We start from the raw sequence: 17969 nt of genomic DNA, 5'->3' as shown, positions 1-17969 counted from the left end.
TACCATGGCAATGACTTCTGCAATCAATGTTACTGAGCTTCTCTTTCTACCTGGACTCATCTTGAGAAGATTGAAGGGTGCTCCAAAACTTTCAACATACGTCCTTCACTCCATGTCATACTGTTACACTCTATATGCTTCTACCCATATGCCTATCCTCCAATCTTGACTTTTATAGGCTTTTATCCACCGAGTGTATCATCATATTAAATGCTTGACATTAAATGTGTCAAGGATATTGATCAGTGTTCAGTTTGGAATAAAGCACGCATTGCGCTCTGTATTTACTTACAGTTGACAATCACATTGACGTATTTGACATCGGGAGTGGCGACGTCGTTGCTGGCCTTACATTCATAGCGGCCTGCTTGGGTTCGCATGATGCCTATAATGTCCAGGTACTCTTCTCCGTCCAACGGCTCGGCTGCAGTGAGACAGAAAGACAAAAGAGGTGGAGGTATGAGTGAAGGAGGTACCAGGGAGAGGAACAAAGAGAGCAGGCAGAGCGGGAGGGTACACAAATTAAAGTGACAGAGAAACTGACTAAATGATGGATTTCTGCTGTATGATCAGTGGTAAAACAATGACTAATGAAGTGCCGTTCAATTTTAAAAGGAACAGCTCAACATATTGTGGAAATTGATACTGCTGTTATTTTCGAAGCCAAAAGCCTAGCTTAGCAAAAAAGATGAAAACAGCAGAAAACAGCAAGTCTTAAGCTCAATAATTAACATGCCCTATTTTATTTGCGTTAAACCCGAGGTGTTCTCATCCGAATGCATCAAATACGGCTGTTCTGTCAGATGCACAAGGTTTTCCTTGGCATTAGTGATGCATAAGCTGCGTAGATGTGGGGTTTGTGTCCCATTTGGAAGCTCACTGTTCACTTATTCATTGCTTTTTACTTTTGCTTTGACTCCTTGGGAATGTTTCGGCAAAAAATAATAATAAAATAAGATTGTGAGGTTTCAGGCAAGAAAAAGTACATGGTTAAATTTTGGAAAAGACACTATGCACGGACATGGTTAAGCTAGTGTGCAGGTTCATGTAGGGTTCAAGCAAGGGATTCCAACATTTGCTCAACAACAGTTGTTGCTGTAAAAATTGCCATATTGAGTATTCAAACAAATTTGTATGTCATGTGAGTGGAGAATGTGTTGCCACTTCCAACAATCATGAACCTACGTGTGCTCTACAAGAGAGCCTCTGTCCTGTGCTGTGGAAAAAACAGAGCAAGCACAAGCAAGCGAAACAAGCTGAGATCCTGTTCTGTACTGAAGACTTCTGAGGCCTGGATTGTTTAGCACAAGATGATTACCGGCTAAGGAAGCAATATAAGGCAATCAAACAAAATTATTAAAAATTTTCCAAAGTCTTTTTTAACAGAGCATGGGATTTTCACCATAGCATTTCTAAACATCCTACTTTTCCTTAAAAGGCAAATTTAAAAATATATTTTTACACAATAAAAGAATTATTTCAGAAAAAACCCAAATTACCAGAATCTATATTATTAGCCCTCTTAAACAACTGACCCTTTTAGTGAGCCAGAGCACAAACCACTGCCATGAAGTGCTTAAACTTTATAATGCTCAAAGCTTAAGTTAAAAATGAGTGTTATTTTCCAATTTACACATAGTATCAAAACTTCAGCGACAGTTTGAGCTGTTAGTTAGAAAGTATCAAATTTGTCAAAGACAAAAGAAATCAGTTTAGACTTGAGAAAAAGAACCGCTGATGTTCATAAAGCAGGAGATGGATCCACAGAGTTGTCACAGAGTTTCCAAGTGTCAACTGAGGTGAGAAGTATCATGGAGAAATTCAAAGAAAGCCACGCAGAAGTAGGAAGCCAAAAATTTCAAAGACTGGAAGTGGGAATCTCATCAAAGTGGAAGGAATCATGAAGGAAGAAATATGTGAACATGTCAAGCAATCAGCAGCAAAACTGAGTCTGGGTGGTCACTTTGTCTTCCAACATGACTATGACCCAAAATATACGTCGCTGCCAGTGAAGAACTAAGTTTAGCTAACAATGGGACTCGTCTCCACAACATGCTCCTTACAAAATGGCAGTATTTGTTTCCCTGGGTACGAGAAGGGCCTCTTGAAAGTTGTGTTGCTGCTTTTTCTTTGATGAGCTCAGTGTGGGAAGTCTGCTTTCAGCCAAGAAACAGCCAGCTCAGATAGCCAAAAAGCTGCATGGAGCCACATGGCATTACATACAGTCACTTTACTGAATGTGTGACGCTCCTGTGTGCAGTTTATTTAAGCCTTTTTTAATATACGCTCAGACTATATGATTTTTTCCCCCATAGTTTACATAACAACCAACAAAACAGAATTCACCAGTGTTTTCATGATATACGATTTAATAAGATTACTGCCATTATTTTGCCGCCCACTCCACCACGCTTTGCATGGCCACGTTTAGAATGAAAGGCAAAATGGCCAATCTGACTCAGATATTAAATATACTAGAAGCTTTGGGGCTCAAATATTATGCAATGTATGTATTTCTTTCCAACTTTGTCTTATTTCACATTTCAAGGTGATATGACATATATCTTCAAAGGTGACAGCCTGCTTATGTGAAGTGTTCGTAGCTGCACTAATTAGCCACACTTGGGAAACGGAGAGCACTTTGAGGTAGTCTCTGCCCTTAGGCATTACTGATGTAGAACTAGGCAGTGAACACACACACACACACCCGCTGCAACTCGAGAAAGAGAGACAAAGCCTTCTCATTTCCACACACCTGGTCAGTCACAAAGGGGTGCCTGTGGGATTTTTGGATTTGCAGGAATTGTCATGTACGGTGTCCCAATTGGACCAGTAAACAGGTATTTGTAGCCACACATCACACATGCACTGCACTCACACCATAAATTTGTTTGAGGCTCACTCAAGAAAAAGGCCTAAATAAATAAGGGACAATTTTAAATTATAGGATGCGTTCATGCTCATATTCCACAACAGAAGCAAACATTTAAATTCACAGTCGGCTCATGCTCAAAAATTCCAACTGACTTAGATGGACTGTACAGGTGAAAGTGCAGCTAATATTCAACAATTTGTTACGCAGACTTGAATTAGTTGCTTTGTCTGAAAGCTTCAATTAAGGTAGGAATGGGCATCTGCAAATGTCGGACAAAGTGTGTGAACAGAGTGCACAGAGACTACCAGAGAGATATCTGACTAATTGTTTAACGAGCAATCCGGCTAATTACCCATGTAAAGAACACAGTGGCTCGGCATCTCATTAGCAAAGATCTGCTATGTCTTATTAGAGATCTATGGGTGGGGTCAGGAGGTAACAATGGCACATTCTTTGATGTGCTACCATGCTAACTGTGTTTCATCTTCAGTCATAGAGGTGGTGCTATCATTGTGTGTAATATCACAATTAATTCATGTGTTGAATGTGTGGCATCGGAACTAACTGGACTGATATGTGATAATTTGGGTCTAAACAAAAAACAAACAAAAATAACAAGCTTTACTTCAGTATCCATTCTACACATCTACACCTCGTGGTAAATGAAGTTTTAGGAAATTGCAGTAACTTCTTGAAAAAGCAGATGAACCAAAAGTTCAGATCTTGGTGAATTTCTTCTTCTTCAAAAAAGATGCAATTATCTGCATTGGAGAGGGACTCTCCGAGGACCAAGAGAAATATAATATCTACTACAACATCGACTGATACTTCACTTAATCTAAAAAGAAATGTGGGATGATGGAATCGTGGTGGTGGAAATAAATTGCAGAGGGGAGATCTCAAGGGTGAGTGAGAAAATGCGCTGTTTGTAACAACAGTAAATGTCAGCGGTCTCAGCTGTGGGCGAGACCACGCTAAAGTTTGCAGCGAGGGGGCTTCAGGCTCTGTGAAACCCAGAACCGCTCACCCTGAGAAACACTGAGAAAGTGTCAGGGACTCTGACACGGGAGGTTAGTCAAACAATGGGAGTTTTGCTTTTGACATCTCTGCGATAAATCTCAGAGAAAAACCCCAGGTAATGACTACTGCATAGAAATTAGTCGCATTATTTTATGCCTTCAGATATCTATAACCCAGTGTGCAGTTTCAATATTTGAAACTGAGAGAAAGCGAAATGATTAAATCAGCTGCTTAATGGAGATGGAGGTCAGCTGAGATTCAATATTATCTGACGTTGATTGAAAGATCAGTGGGATCGTGATCAAAGTCTAAGCCACATCATATTCAGCCCTCCCTGGACGAACTGTCAGAGCAATGTTATTGGAGAGGTATGATTGAAAATCTGTTGCCATGGAAATTGTCTTGAAGCTCACTATCTTCTTCAGCACTTTGGTTTTCAGTGCTGGGTGGGTGGGGGGACCAGGTGAATGCAAAAGATCAAAGAAAAGAGACAGAAAGTGAAGAGAGGAGCAAATTTGAACAAGATGAGAGGAAGTAGCTAGACTAGTTAAAATGTAGAAATGAACTGTCACCAGTCTAACCTGGAGTGTATAAAGAGGAACTCAATCACTTTCATTAATGGAACGAGACGTATTGTGTAAAGAAACAATTAATTACATTTCACACATCTTTGTCTGCGCCCACAGGAGAATACATCCTACACACTGAGCGAGCGCGTCACATGTTATCTATTTAATGAAGCGTAATGAAGATAGATTGGCTAATCTTGTCTAAGGGGAATTGATTTGAGTGTGTGTACAATCTCAGCGCATGTGTACATACACGTGCCCACGCTGCGTGCAGAGGCGTAATGTCTCTATGGTGAGTATGAAGCCTGCACGCATGAATTCAGGGGTGAACAGAGATTTCCTTGAAGGTTTTTCAGGGAGCACCGAGAGCGGGGACTGACTCAAAAGTGTGCACATTAGAAAAGCCCCATGAAACCTGGCATTACACTATATTATATCATCACATTTCTATGCTAATCTGGATAGTAGAGAGTGAGTGGGTGTCAGATAGGAAAGGAATACATTAAGTAAGGCAAGGTCATGCCGTGAATGTATTTTGAATACTTGCTTTACCTAAATGAAGCATTTTCTCCTGCAGTATACACAAGGATGACACTGATGTTATGGTTTACTTTGTGTGCTAGCACGCTCACATTTCTAAAAATTACCATTAAAGACTGAACACAGCTGAGGCTAACGGGAATTTGGTCATAAACCAGACAGGGGATCTAAAATGTAATCGTTCGCTGTGCATCACAAATGTCTATCATCAACCTGATCTTTCCACTGTTTACTGTTATATTGAAACATTTAGCATCAGAGCTAAGCTATGCATGGCTAGAAAGATCACTTGTACTGTATATTCACATATATCTGTCATGGTCCGGGTGTGTGCCAGTGTGTCTCCCATCTCCACCCCTGGGAGGAGCCTCAGTGTTTTGCTGATCGCTCACACCTGTGGGTAATTTAGCCGGGGACTCATAAGGCCAGCGCACTCAACCTCTCTTCGCCAGATTCTCAGCTAACACCAGTCAGTGCAGGCCACCACCATGATTCCGCATGCACTTTGTGAATCACCTCGTCTCATTGTGTGTTTGTCTCATTGTGCGTCTTTTTCATAGCCACACCAAGCTGCCAAACACTAATCTCTGCCGAAGAGCTCCAACCCGGATACTGGACCACCTGACAGTCCCACAGGCTGTTCACCCGAACCACCTACCTGCCTCTCTGCCTCCACGCCAGGAGTTTTGGACCACACACCCGGACCACTCACCCCTCCACGTCATCTCCGACCACCCGTGGCAAGTACGCAGTACGAAGAAGGATTTTGAACAAACAGCGTATCCATATGTCTCCTTATCCATACCTGAACGTCTGTACTCTGTTTACAGTGACCCTGACCCTTTTCCTGGACCTAGTGTGACTCGCTCTCCAGCCCAATCCCCGGAACTGCTGTTCCCACTGACCAGGACCAGACTGTTACTTAGCCCAGGCGGCTTAAGACCCCTGTTGATTCAGTTGTGGCACTTCGTACTTGTTAAACTCACTTTCCTGTTTATGAATATTTTCTGAGTAATTAAACATCGTCTCTAAAACTACTTACGTGCTGTTCAGCGTCCTGCATTTGAGTCCTGTCACCTTTTGAAGCGGCCTCGGCCGTGACAATATCACCCTTTTTGATGTTCAGAAGTTATTGTTATACTAATTCTTCTGCCTGTAATTGCTGAAAGTACTTATATCAACATTTGATAAATGCTGTATTATCTGACTAACCCAAGACAGGAGTTATAGCTAGCTATAGCTAATAATGCCATTAGCGTCACTGACAGCCAGTAAAAGTTACTTCACAGCCGAGAATGTTTCCAACCTATAGCAATATACTTGCTTCTTGATAACTCCCGAGATAAAAACTAAAACAGGAAAATTCTGAACTAGTTTTAGATTTTGAAAGCAAACACAGACAATTTACTAATTTATCATAAAAAACAAGCTAATAATTTGTATATCTACTTCCACAAATAAGAATAACAAGACAGACTAAATGTTTGCCTTCTGGTTTCACCATATCACAGAAGTACCAATTATTAGCTTTAACAGAGCTACAATGACAGTTGGCAATAATTGTCATTAAATCTACGGTAAATTAGGATTTACCAACTAACTGTAAGCTTTCAGATGCTACGCTGCAAATGGCAATTATGTAAATGTAAGTGAGGCCTTCAGATTTCATGAAACACTTTGATATTGATGTTCTGCTTGAAAAAATACTTTAATATCTCATAGCTGTTGGCTATTTTGCACAATTTAGATAAGTAAACATTTGAGCCTCTTTTGAAATATAGCATGCGTGTTGATACATTTAAATAAATAACGTTTTGTTGACCTTTTCATAACATGGAAAGTTATTGCATTCCTGTATTTCTTCAGTTTCCAGTTTCCAGACAGCAATTATTATATAGAGCCTCCTTATATAGAGGAGTAACTGGTAAAAACTTTCTTGTTTAAACCTCTTGGATGAAATGTGAGTTATCAACATGCCAAGGTCTATTGCTCATTACAACCTTCAGACAAAAAATGGACACTAATGACTGTTAAACCATAATAGAGAAAAAAATTACATTTACAAGATAAAGTACATGAAGCCTGAAGCTTTCTAATTACTGAAACATTAATTAAATGCAAAAAATGTCCTGTTTCCAACTGTCAAAGGGCAGGCAGCAGGATAGGAATTGTTGCATTCATTGATTTTGAAAACACCAAAACGTTTTACTTGACTAAAATAAAACTAAAAACTAGGCTTGTAAAATTTCTCTACAAAGTCCATCCATCCATCCATCCATCCATCAGTCTGAGTTAAGGTCACAGGAGCAGCAGTCACCTCCTCTAGCTTTTCTGGGGGAACACCAAGGCATTTCCAAGCTAGCTGAGATATGTCCTCTGGAACACAAACTTGGAGTAATTAGGACCCTACACCACCGGGCAGAACATGTTCCTTCTAAGCCTGAAGGAAGGAACACATGCATGTAAAGGAAGCACTCAAAACATGCGGCTATCCTAAATGGGCGTTTTTACAGTCAGCAAAGAGGCACAGAAAAGAAGATCAGACACCAGCGAGGGAGGATAAGAAGGACAGACGCAACAACATTGTCATCCCCTATGTAGCCGGTGTATCAGAGAAACTCAGGAGAGTTTTCTCCAAGCACGACATCCCAGTGTACTTCAGACCCAGCAACACGCTCAGACAGAAACTGGTTCACCCGAAAGACAAAACTCCAAAACACAGACTTAACAATGTGGTGTATGCTGTACAGTGCAGCGAGGAATGCCCAGACCTCTACATTGGAGAGACCAAACAGCCACTTCACAAGCGCATGGCACAACACAGAAGAGCCACCTCCACAGGACAAGACTCAGCAGTCCATCTGCATCTTAAGGATAAAGGACACTCTTTCGAGGAGGCCAACGTTCATATTTTGGACAGAGAGGACAGATGGTTTGAAAGAGGAGTGAAAGAAGCCATTTATGTCCACTGTGAGCGACCATCTTTGAACAGAGGTGGGGGTTTATGACACCAACTCTCTGCCATCTATAATCCAGTTTTTGAGTTCCCTCCCCAGACGCCTTAACGCCCACTCACATCCTGGGCCATCTGACCTCAGGATGATAGGGTGGGGCCAGGTTTCACAATGAACTCACCCAAAACCCTGGCTGATTGTGACCCACACCCGCTTTCACACCTTGGCTCATGGGATTAGGTAGAGGATGGTCAGGGGGTCCTTTGTCCCTCTTTGGGGGGAAACTCCCACTGGGTTTAAATCTGGGACTCTCCACCATTTGACCCTTAGAACTGAAGAAGTTACTCGGATGAGAGGTGAAACGTCTTCAAGCAACTCAAAGAAGTCCATACGCTTTTCTTTCCAAGCTCCTTAGACTACCTGATTGTTTCTTAGCCTAATAGCAGAGAGGTGTATGATGAATGTTGGTTACTTTATAATTTAGCGATGCAGATTATTGATAGCCAGGGCATTTGAAGACCTGCCTCCTCCAGTGTGTGTGCGTGTGTATGTGTGATAGACACTGCCAAAAGGGATGGTGGACTATTAATCACAGCCTACTCTTTTGCAGGCACAGTTATTTATAACTTATAATGCTGCGTTATCACTTTCTGACCAAACCTACCAGAACCCAGGACCACTACAAACATCACCATGGGCAACGTGGTGATTACTACATGACTAAAAATGGAGCGAAACCTGGTTTATGTTTCAACTAAGTTGTGTTTTGGGGGGATTTGAATCTGTTAATACTGTAGTAGAGTATTTAGCATGTTGGGGAGAAAACTGGTATAGTGTGGAGCAAATGACATCTTGTGCACTTGCAACAACAATTAGTGTACTCAGAACAGTTACAAGTGGCTCCAAAAAAAATACCCTTTTCCCTCTTTTCTCTCTATGGCTGCTGACCGGCTAGCAAGGGATTTACAAAAAGATCTCTGTGATTTGAACTAAATCATTCCACTGAAAGGAACTTCATCGACAGGTGGCTCGTTTTCAAGTGACAACCAGCTGGTTTTCATCTCAAGATCTACTAAAAGCTCTCGCAACTGTTAGTTTCAAAGTGGATGCATGTGCAGTCACAAAGAGATTGCACAAATGTGACCAGCATGTGCGGTGGAGGCTTTGCTTTAATGGTTTGTCACCACACATGCAGACAAATAGCATACATTTTTGAATCTCATGCTACGGACAGTTAAGTCAAAGATGGGGACATGTTTGCCACAGACAAAACACAGCTTTCCAGGAAGTGAACTTTACACCGAATGTGAGGCACAGTGGTAAAAATGTAATGAGATGGAGCTCCGATACTCCCTCAAAGACTAAGCAATGAATTCAACAACAAATTGAGCATCATCAAATGGTGCTTTGAGATAACGTCAGACCATCTGTTAACCCAGAAATTTATCTTTCCAAAGAATAATGACCCCAGCCACACCAGCACACAAACTCAACGGCTCAAAGAGAAGAAATGTAGGTTTATTGAGTGCCCCAGTTAAAAAAAGCCCATGTGTGAATCAAACTCGGATGTTGCGCAGGGAGACAAAACAGACGCGAGAGAAACCACAAATATTTTGCAGCTGAAGGAATTTTTCACGAAAGCCTTTCATAAAACAGCTGTCAGAGTCTGATGGATGACAATTTTAGAACACCTGCAAAAATGTGTTTCTGCTAAAGGGTTAATCCCAGCATCTGAGGTTAAGGTCGAACTTATGCATGTATATGTTATATCTGTACATTCTTTTGTAAACCCAGGATACGCTTAGGTTTCTTTTTTTATTTCTTCAAATGGCTGTGAAAAACTCCTGAGAGTGAAGGCTTTTTTGGCAGCACAAACACTGAAACTACATCTTGTGTTTTTGTTCCAAGCTCACACATATATGTGCCTCCCCTTGCACCTGTAATATCTCTGAATACAGGTCAGAGTTGATCCCCTGCCTGAAATGCCTTTGCTACAAGTCTATTGATTACATTTCCTTAGTGAGAGTGTTTCTTTCCAACTTTTCTCCCAGTGCACTTGGAGTGGGGGCATTTGGTGCGCCGGTAGCCTTGAGCTGCTCTAACAATAGAATGCTCGATGAGAAACACGGAGGGAATAGGTGGTGGATTGTTCTCTATATGCACAACAGATCAATGAACAACACTGGGAAGCAGCTATTATTTTTCCAGTGAAAATGCTAAGTGTCATGATTTGTTCCTGTTTTCTTCTTCTTATTAAGACATATTGGATTTTAGGAGCTACTGCTGCTCTTAGGGAGAAACTATTTCCTGATCAAAGGGAACTCTATACCATAACGGCTAAAATCTAAACCTAAAATTAAATTACCTTTGCTGATGTGCTTGGTGACTGGAAACCGCTTCTTTGATAAGCACTGTTTCAGGGAGGAATTGGAAAGTAATACCTCTGCCGTGTGAATTTGGACTGCAGCGGACGTAACCCCCCTCAAAGATGCACGAAAACAACAGGATACTGTAAATGGAAAGCGTGAAATGATGGAGAATTACAGGAAGCATCTGCGAATGATTAAGTTATACAGCAAGCTGCATTACAGCTGCCCGCAGTTGAGAAGTGATGCCCTAAATGGAGCACCCGAGCCAGCTCGTCTCCCCTGCCGTCATCGTTTTAAAGCATGTGAAATTTGGTGGAAAACTCGACTGGAAAGTGAAGAAAAAGCCTGTGTCCCAGGTGTGTAAAGCATTCAGTGTTTGTGCTCATAGCTGAGCGCATCAGCTGAATGCAGATCAGTTACTGATTTCTTTAATAACAAAATTGAAAGCTGGTCTTTAAGCTGGTATTTAACTACTTCTCGGACACTGAGCTCAAATTGTTTTTCTGCCATTCTCTAATTTGCGATGCAGCCATTCTGAAAAGACAATGCACATAATTACCCACATTTTACTGTCGAGAGCCCCTGCGGCCTCTGGGACATGCAACAGTGGGATTTCTGGGAGCAAGTTGGGACGAGTTGAGCAGCTTGGAAGAAGTGCACTTCAGCAAATGCGTGCCGGATACTGATTTGCATTGTTTGCAAAGTTTGCACGAACAACTTGAGGTTTTCCATATCAATTAAAGCACTTTGCAGGGGTGAGGGACTGCTTAGGGATGGACACAACCGGAAAACATTGTGCACCCCCCCCCGCCCTACCTTTTCAAGTAAGGGATGGGAGAGGAAGCAGGGGAAGATGGAGAGTGGCAGTGGGGTAGTGAGGAGGATGTGGACGAGGGATGTGAATCGCACAGCGGCGAGCAAACTTCTGCTGGATTGCGCTCATTTGCATGTCCTCATGCATCATTCATCGGCGCCGCTTCGCCACGGCGCGAAACATTACATTTATTTTGCAAATGCTAATTTATGTTAAGCAGCTGATTTGAGAAACTTCAGAGTCAAGTAGCATAAAAGACCCCGCGACATTTATTTTCTTTTGTCTGCACGAGCGCGACAGCACGCCCGTGCCCATGTATGCGCACCTACCCATGATCACCCCTTTAACTCTGCGTGTGAGAGTGTGTGCGTGCATTTGAGCGTGTGTGCGATTGTGTTTGGACAGTTGGTCCTGGCTTTATCTAACACAGCCACATGGCAGCTATCTATCTGTCGGGAGTCGCTGTGATTTAAATGATGGGTCAGCACATAATTACTGAATAACTATTCTCATCAACAGATTTCTCGCAGTGGAGATAATGAAAACACGAGCGGCTCAGAAAGTAAACGAGTTTTTTATGACAGTGTGTTGCCAAAAACAAATGCCTGATGAAATGCAAATATCTTTCCATGGGGCACAATGCTGCGATCTTCTTAAAAGTTTCAATGCATATGATTTCTGTGTGTCTGACATTGTCTTCCAATGACAAATGCCCTTTAATGTCAATGAAGATCTTATGCTTTTCCTACAGCATAAAAATTCATGTTTTTTTTAAGCGAACACTCCAATGTCTCTCTCTCTCTTTCTCTCTCTCTATAAATATAGATATATATATTGAGTCTTTGAGTGACTTCTTGTATTAATGTGCTGTGCTTTGTCAGCTGAATTCTAATGTCCTATTGTTCTTGGCAGCAAGAAGCCCTACTGTACATGAGCGATAGCTCATCGGCAGTCCGAGGACAAAAGGAGAACTTCCACTTCTGTTCACAGCCGTTTGCCACCACTGCTGCTGGCAGTGCAGAAATAACACAGGAGTTGGAGCCAAAAACAAGACGGCTGTTTATTTGCCGCTTCTCGAGCCGAAGAAATGACATGCACAGTGAAGCGACGCTGCCGTCTGTTTTTCTGAACGTTGTTGTTCCTCTCTCTGTCCCATTTTCCTTCTTCTTGTTTGTTTGAGGGAGTGCTGGGGTTGCTCTCAGTGTGGCATCACACCGTATAACACTGTGTGCTGTTTGCTGTCTTGTCCCATTCAAGTGTGAGGCTTTAGAAGGAGATTAATTGTTGATAAAGCAGAATAGGGTTTAAGTGATTGAATTCCCATGAAGGAGAGTTGGGTTGTCTGGCTTTTCTTAAACACAGCTGATAAACGGATCTAGCCTATTGTTGTGGGAAGGCTTCTCATTACTGTCTGGATTGATTCAATAGACTTGCATTTGCCATGGGAAAGAGAGGCTTTGTGTTACACAGGGAGAGCGAGGAGAGCAAGGTCAGAGTGTCTCTGCCCACGTGGTTTCGTGTACGCAGATAAAACTGAAACAGAAAATAAGTGCGATCTGCTGGCTTAAGGGGGAATAGCCAGTAGCAGCCGTCTTTAACAATATGAAACATGATGTAGTGGTCCTGCGATTTTGTAGCACTGAACATATTTCTGTACCACCTACGCGAGGATATGATTTGTCGTTACAGAGTTAGTTCCCTCATGAGCTTGTTTTTAGGGGGCATTTTGTTATATGTTATTTGTACAAGCTGGAATGGCTTTTGTAGTCTTTGAGTATTATGCAAAATTATTTACATGAAGTAATGGTATATATTATGAAGTGATCACCAGCTAGCATTCTGTCTATCTGTCTGTCAGTCATAATTAGTCTAGTTTTTCTAACCAAACATATGTTATTAAGGCTCTTATAAGGGCTCATTAGTGCCTCTTTACTCATTAATTGATGCTTATTACAAGAACATTCATTAAAAAGCGTGAAAGGTATGAAAACACTTTTAAAGCACTGTGACTTTATCCTCATTAACAATCCAACAACAAAGTTATTGCAATTTAATTCTTGCAATAATACTTATTAACACAATGTCCTACTGAAGCAAGGCTTTGCTTCCCACGCGCAGATGAAAAACGCGAAAGATAAAAACTTCTTTAGCCATGCTGATGTTCAAGTGGAATATCAGTACAGCTGTGCCTGTTCTACGTAAATTTAGATCCAGACGTATTCTTTTTTCCAGAAGGAAAAACTTGCACTACTGTTGTGAAGAACATAAATCATATCATGATACGCCTATTATAAAGGTAAATGCTTAGATGTTATTAAGAGCTTCGGGAACATCATTTAGCCTTTGCTATCACATAAAATGGTTAAATCTCCCACAGGTGGCCATGACACTGAGTGCTGCTTACTGCATATGTCATAGTATAAGAATCCCATCCTTTTTTTCCTGCTCATCAAACCATTTACTGCCATGGCAGGATTTGTTTTGTTCCTCTGCTCAGTTTAATTAGATTTTCCATATGTTTGTCAGTAGTTTGTACTCGACCTGCATTACCTAACTCATTTCTTGTTCTTCTTGCTTCTGTTTCTTCAGCAGGGATTCAAACCTGATAAAAGGTTATGGCTTCGACAAAAAGTGCAGTTTCAACATAGTCGTGACTTTAAACAAGTCTGAGCTCTAGTGTTCAGCCCACCCAGCGGTGTCTACACCTAATGAGGCTAGGCAGACACAGGGCAAGCTGTGCTCATAATGTCCTGTATAGCATGTGGCATCAGACTGATTTCAGAGCAGCTGCTGATGGCGCTGACTGTAAACAAACAAGTGAACAGTGACAGTCAGCAGATCTGAGACCTGCTGCGAGACAGATGAGCAGCTGTCTTCTCCTTGCTTCCTAAAGGGGCTGGCGTTCCATTGATTGCACACACACACACACACACACACACACATGAACACAGCTGGAGATGTGGAGTGGAAGCTTTGACCCAGGTTGCTCTGACAAGAACCTGTCACCACCTTACACTTCACTCTTACAATCAGCTGGCTTGTCAGCTACACTCTGTTACTGACAGCTTGGCACACAATGATACGTGTGTGTGTCTCCCGACTAATCTGCACACCCACTCCTACGGCACGGAAGTCAGACTACTGAGGCATCTATGTATCTGCACTCTTGCTTGCTCCACTCCCCCTGGAGTGCAGAGATACATGTGGACGGCTGTGCACGAGCATGTTCTGCTGTGCTCGCTAACACCACGTTTTTCCCCAGACAGTGAATTGAGGAGCAGGAAGGACAACTGAAATGACTGTCACACTTCTGCCAAAAGGATGAGATTGGAGGATGATGGAAAGTGGAGGAGGCAGTGAGAGTGAAAATGAAGGAGAGGAGGACGGCACAACAGCTCAAGATGGATAGACAAAGAGTCGCAGAGAAGAAACGGGGAGAGAGAGCTTTCGAGAAAAGGTGACAGTCCTGGGGAGACTTCCCCGAGCCTGGTCTTGGAGCACGGCCGACAGCGCTCTGGCTGATGTACGAAGGGTGTCAAGGGCACTCAGCATCAAATCTCTGAACGGCTGCCCTGCCAAACGCTGTTATAAAAGGGTTATGACTTCAATATTCAGGGGATCATATAGCCAAGGAACGTGGGCTGTGGTCCAAATCAATTCATTTGGACAGATGTCTTTGTTGCAATGAAACTGTTGGGGTAGATTCATAGCTTACCAATTTACAGTTAGCCGATGCTATTATCCAGAACGCCTTAAGAGTTCAGGGTGTTGCTGAAGGACACAATGACAGTAAACACGACTGCTGATGGACAGGGAATAGGCATCGAGGGACTTAAAGTGTTGATATTTTGCTTACAGGAGGCTCTTAGTGGCCCCTTTTCCACTCAGCTGCCAATGTGCAGTACAGTTAATAAGTCGATGCTTCTTTATGACCTGAATTTTAATCATTGTTGTCTTACTGTTCTCACTGCAGCCTGCTCGTCTTTGCTTGTGCGGACCGGAGGTTCACTGTGGTTAGTCTCCCAACGGTGCTGGGTAACTGGTAAACTCTATTACACCACAGAGCTGAGAGGATCATGATTGCATAACGGAACATTAATTAACAACTGGAGTTGCTATAACTGATGATAAGAATGATGGCACCTCTATTAAATATTAAAGCAGTATTCTGTCCTTCTTTTCGAGCTCTCACTATATCCTGCCTTGCTCCCTTTTTCATTTTTTTCTTTGTTTCCTTCCTTCCCTAAGGATAGCATAACTTTCACCACTTCCTCCTTCTTTACAGCTCTGCATGGATCCTTCTTGTGTCATGGAGAGCGAGAGTGAGCCAGAGGGCATGTATTTTTCATACTTGTCTGACTTCTGTTTTGGTGCTCTGAAAGTTTCCTTGCTTGACCAGTAGCTCTATTTCTCCCCTCATCGTGCTCGATGCCTTCCAGCCCTCCACCACCCAGGAACTCTAGCCTACGAGGAGATTTAAAAAAAAGAATCCCCAAAACAAAACCAGTAGTGGGCCCAAGTTAGGAGCCAGCCAGCTACAGAGATTTATCCCATTGTGTCTGCAGATCTCAGCAGATGCATGTCAGAGGAAGATTGTAGGCACTGAACAACTGCTCTGTGTCTCACACGTGCTTTCAGCCTCCCTCACGCACTCATGTTTTGCTTCTCCTTACCCTCTTTTCAATCCTTCCACTGCGATGAATATACCTTCCCTTCTGCACATTCAGTTCAAGCAAAGAGTTATTAAGCCCATATTTATAGCAGAGCCCTCGCAAGGGCTGAACAGAAAGTATTTTGATAAAAAGAACAAGAATGACAGGATAGTGTGGTACAGTCAGCATGGCCCTGTATCAAGCAGCTAAACTAAAAGTTACACTGAACCTGTGGAGCACAGTGGAGAACCTACCCTGTCCTTTCTCAGGTCTTCAGTCTCCCTTTCATGGCTGTGGTCAAAGGGACTTATTTAACGAGACGCCTGATGTACATGTGTTAAATTAAGTTGTCCTGTGGAGTCTGGCAATCATAAGAAACGAGGAAAGAAATGAACTGATCCCACAGCAGTCTGCATTTTTCAAATGCAATGTACAAAGTGCAGTGAAAGTAGAAAATGATGAATAGCAGTGATAAGGAAAATCCAGCTAAACCCATTAGTGCCATTGATTTACCAAAGATAGACTCTTATCAGAGTTAAGGAGATGTGCCAGAGGACTTTAAAGCTCAGATAACAGTGTTGAAGTAAAAGCCCAAAACGCCCAACTGATGGGGCAAAATATGTCATTTCTAACAGCTCATAGCAGCCTACTTTATGTTGAGACCACTATCAGCATTATCATCTTCACATCATATACCAGTTCCTTCCAAAAATGATCGCAAATGTCTGATGACAAATTAATCAGTGGTTAATGACTGGAAAGGTTTAAGTACAAAGTGACAGTCTCTCCATGTTAAAGTGAAACGTTTTGTTATCGCAGTTTCTTAACACATGGGTTCATGCAGTCAAGATGGTCGTTACATTTTTTTTTAGCTTTACCTTTATATGTCTGTGATATTTAAGGACTTTATTTCTAATTCTTCATTTTACATTTAGCGGTCACTGGAACAGAAGTCTGTGTGCACATAAAAGTACAGTTAAACATGGGCAACAAACACAAACAGAGAACATAACATCGCATTTGCAGGAGGATGATGACATGAACAAAATAAAAAAATAAAAATTATTTTAATGAATAAGAAATCTTAAAAAAAGAACATATGGATGTTAATAATTGCTGTATGTAGGATGACATTTGTGCAGTGTTTCATTCAGACTGGCCCACTCGTTAAGGAAGATATAACGTACTTAAATACTGTTAAAACTGGCTTTTAGTTTCAGCTGTTTTTGTGCATCCATCTTCTTTAACTTGTCCGGCTGAGGCAGCCTATCAGCAGCAGCTTGGATACACTGCCGTGGGGGGAAAAAGCAAGGTAGACCATTTACAGGTTGCCAGGACTAACACAAGGAGACACACAACCACTCACACCTACAACTAATTTAAAACTGGCAGTCGTCTTTGCATGTTCTCTGCTCGCATTCGTTCTCTCCAGGCACACTGGCTTCCTTCCAAACACCACACAGAAAGATTACCCCCAAGTCAGTGGATATGAACACAGGACCTGATGCAACAGTGCTAACCACCACGCTGCCATGCTGATTTCATCAATTGTCATTTTTTTTAAATGAGATGCCTCTATTCCACATTTATACTCATAATGTAGTATCACTATCATCTCAAATCATGCTAAAAATCTTACCGAGTTGCAGCATGGTCCTCTTTACTCTTAACAAAGCAGGTCTGAAAGTCTTTGCCAGACTTGCCCAAGCACAACATTATATGACCTCAGAATGATGTGCAACAAAAATTGCATGCAAGGTGAATTGAGAGATAAACAGAAAGGAAAAAATGATCCACCGTGCATGAAATGTGTCAGTTCTGATCAAATTAGCTTCATGAAAACCAGTGAAAGAAGCAACAATAACAGACAAAAGACTGTGAAATGCTGACTTTCAGACTGGATGTCTCCGTGGAAACAGATGACAGCCATAATCAGTGTGGACAGCCTGAGAAACCCTGCTATTAACTATCCTATAAACAAATCCTAGGTTGGGATATCAACCCGGACAGTTGGTTGAAAATGCTCAGCTAAGGCATTCGAGGCATCATTTGTCACTCGACTTATTTGTTTCTATGAAATTGCTTCAGGCTTTATCTGCGAGCCCTCGAGAAAAGAAGTTTTACAGACAAAACTTTACAATGCTGTATTCCAGAGCTGGCTCACTGTCTGCTTTTT

General features: G+C 42.0%; 1 protein-coding gene across 2 annotated transcripts in view; it reads right to left on the bottom strand.

Annotated features, from left to right (window-relative positions):
• The window catches only part of lsamp (limbic system associated membrane protein), a 480200-nt gene that overhangs the window by 16540 nt on the left and 445691 nt on the right, over positions 1 to 17969 (bottom strand). For both annotated transcript variants that reach the window (XM_082503811.1, XM_082503810.1), the window contains one exon: positions 293 to 424. In XM_082503811.1, coding sequence (XP_082359937.1) covers positions 293 to 424 — 132 coding nt within the window. The remainder of the gene's footprint in view (positions 1 to 292; positions 425 to 17969) is intronic.

Source organism: Aulonocara stuartgranti (assembly GCF_965226115.1).
Source record: "Aulonocara stuartgranti genome assembly, chromosome: 14".
In the NCBI taxonomy this organism is placed as follows: domain Eukaryota; kingdom Metazoa; phylum Chordata; class Actinopteri; order Cichliformes; family Cichlidae; genus Aulonocara; species Aulonocara stuartgranti.
This window is presented reverse-complemented; position numbering and strand designations above follow the sequence as displayed.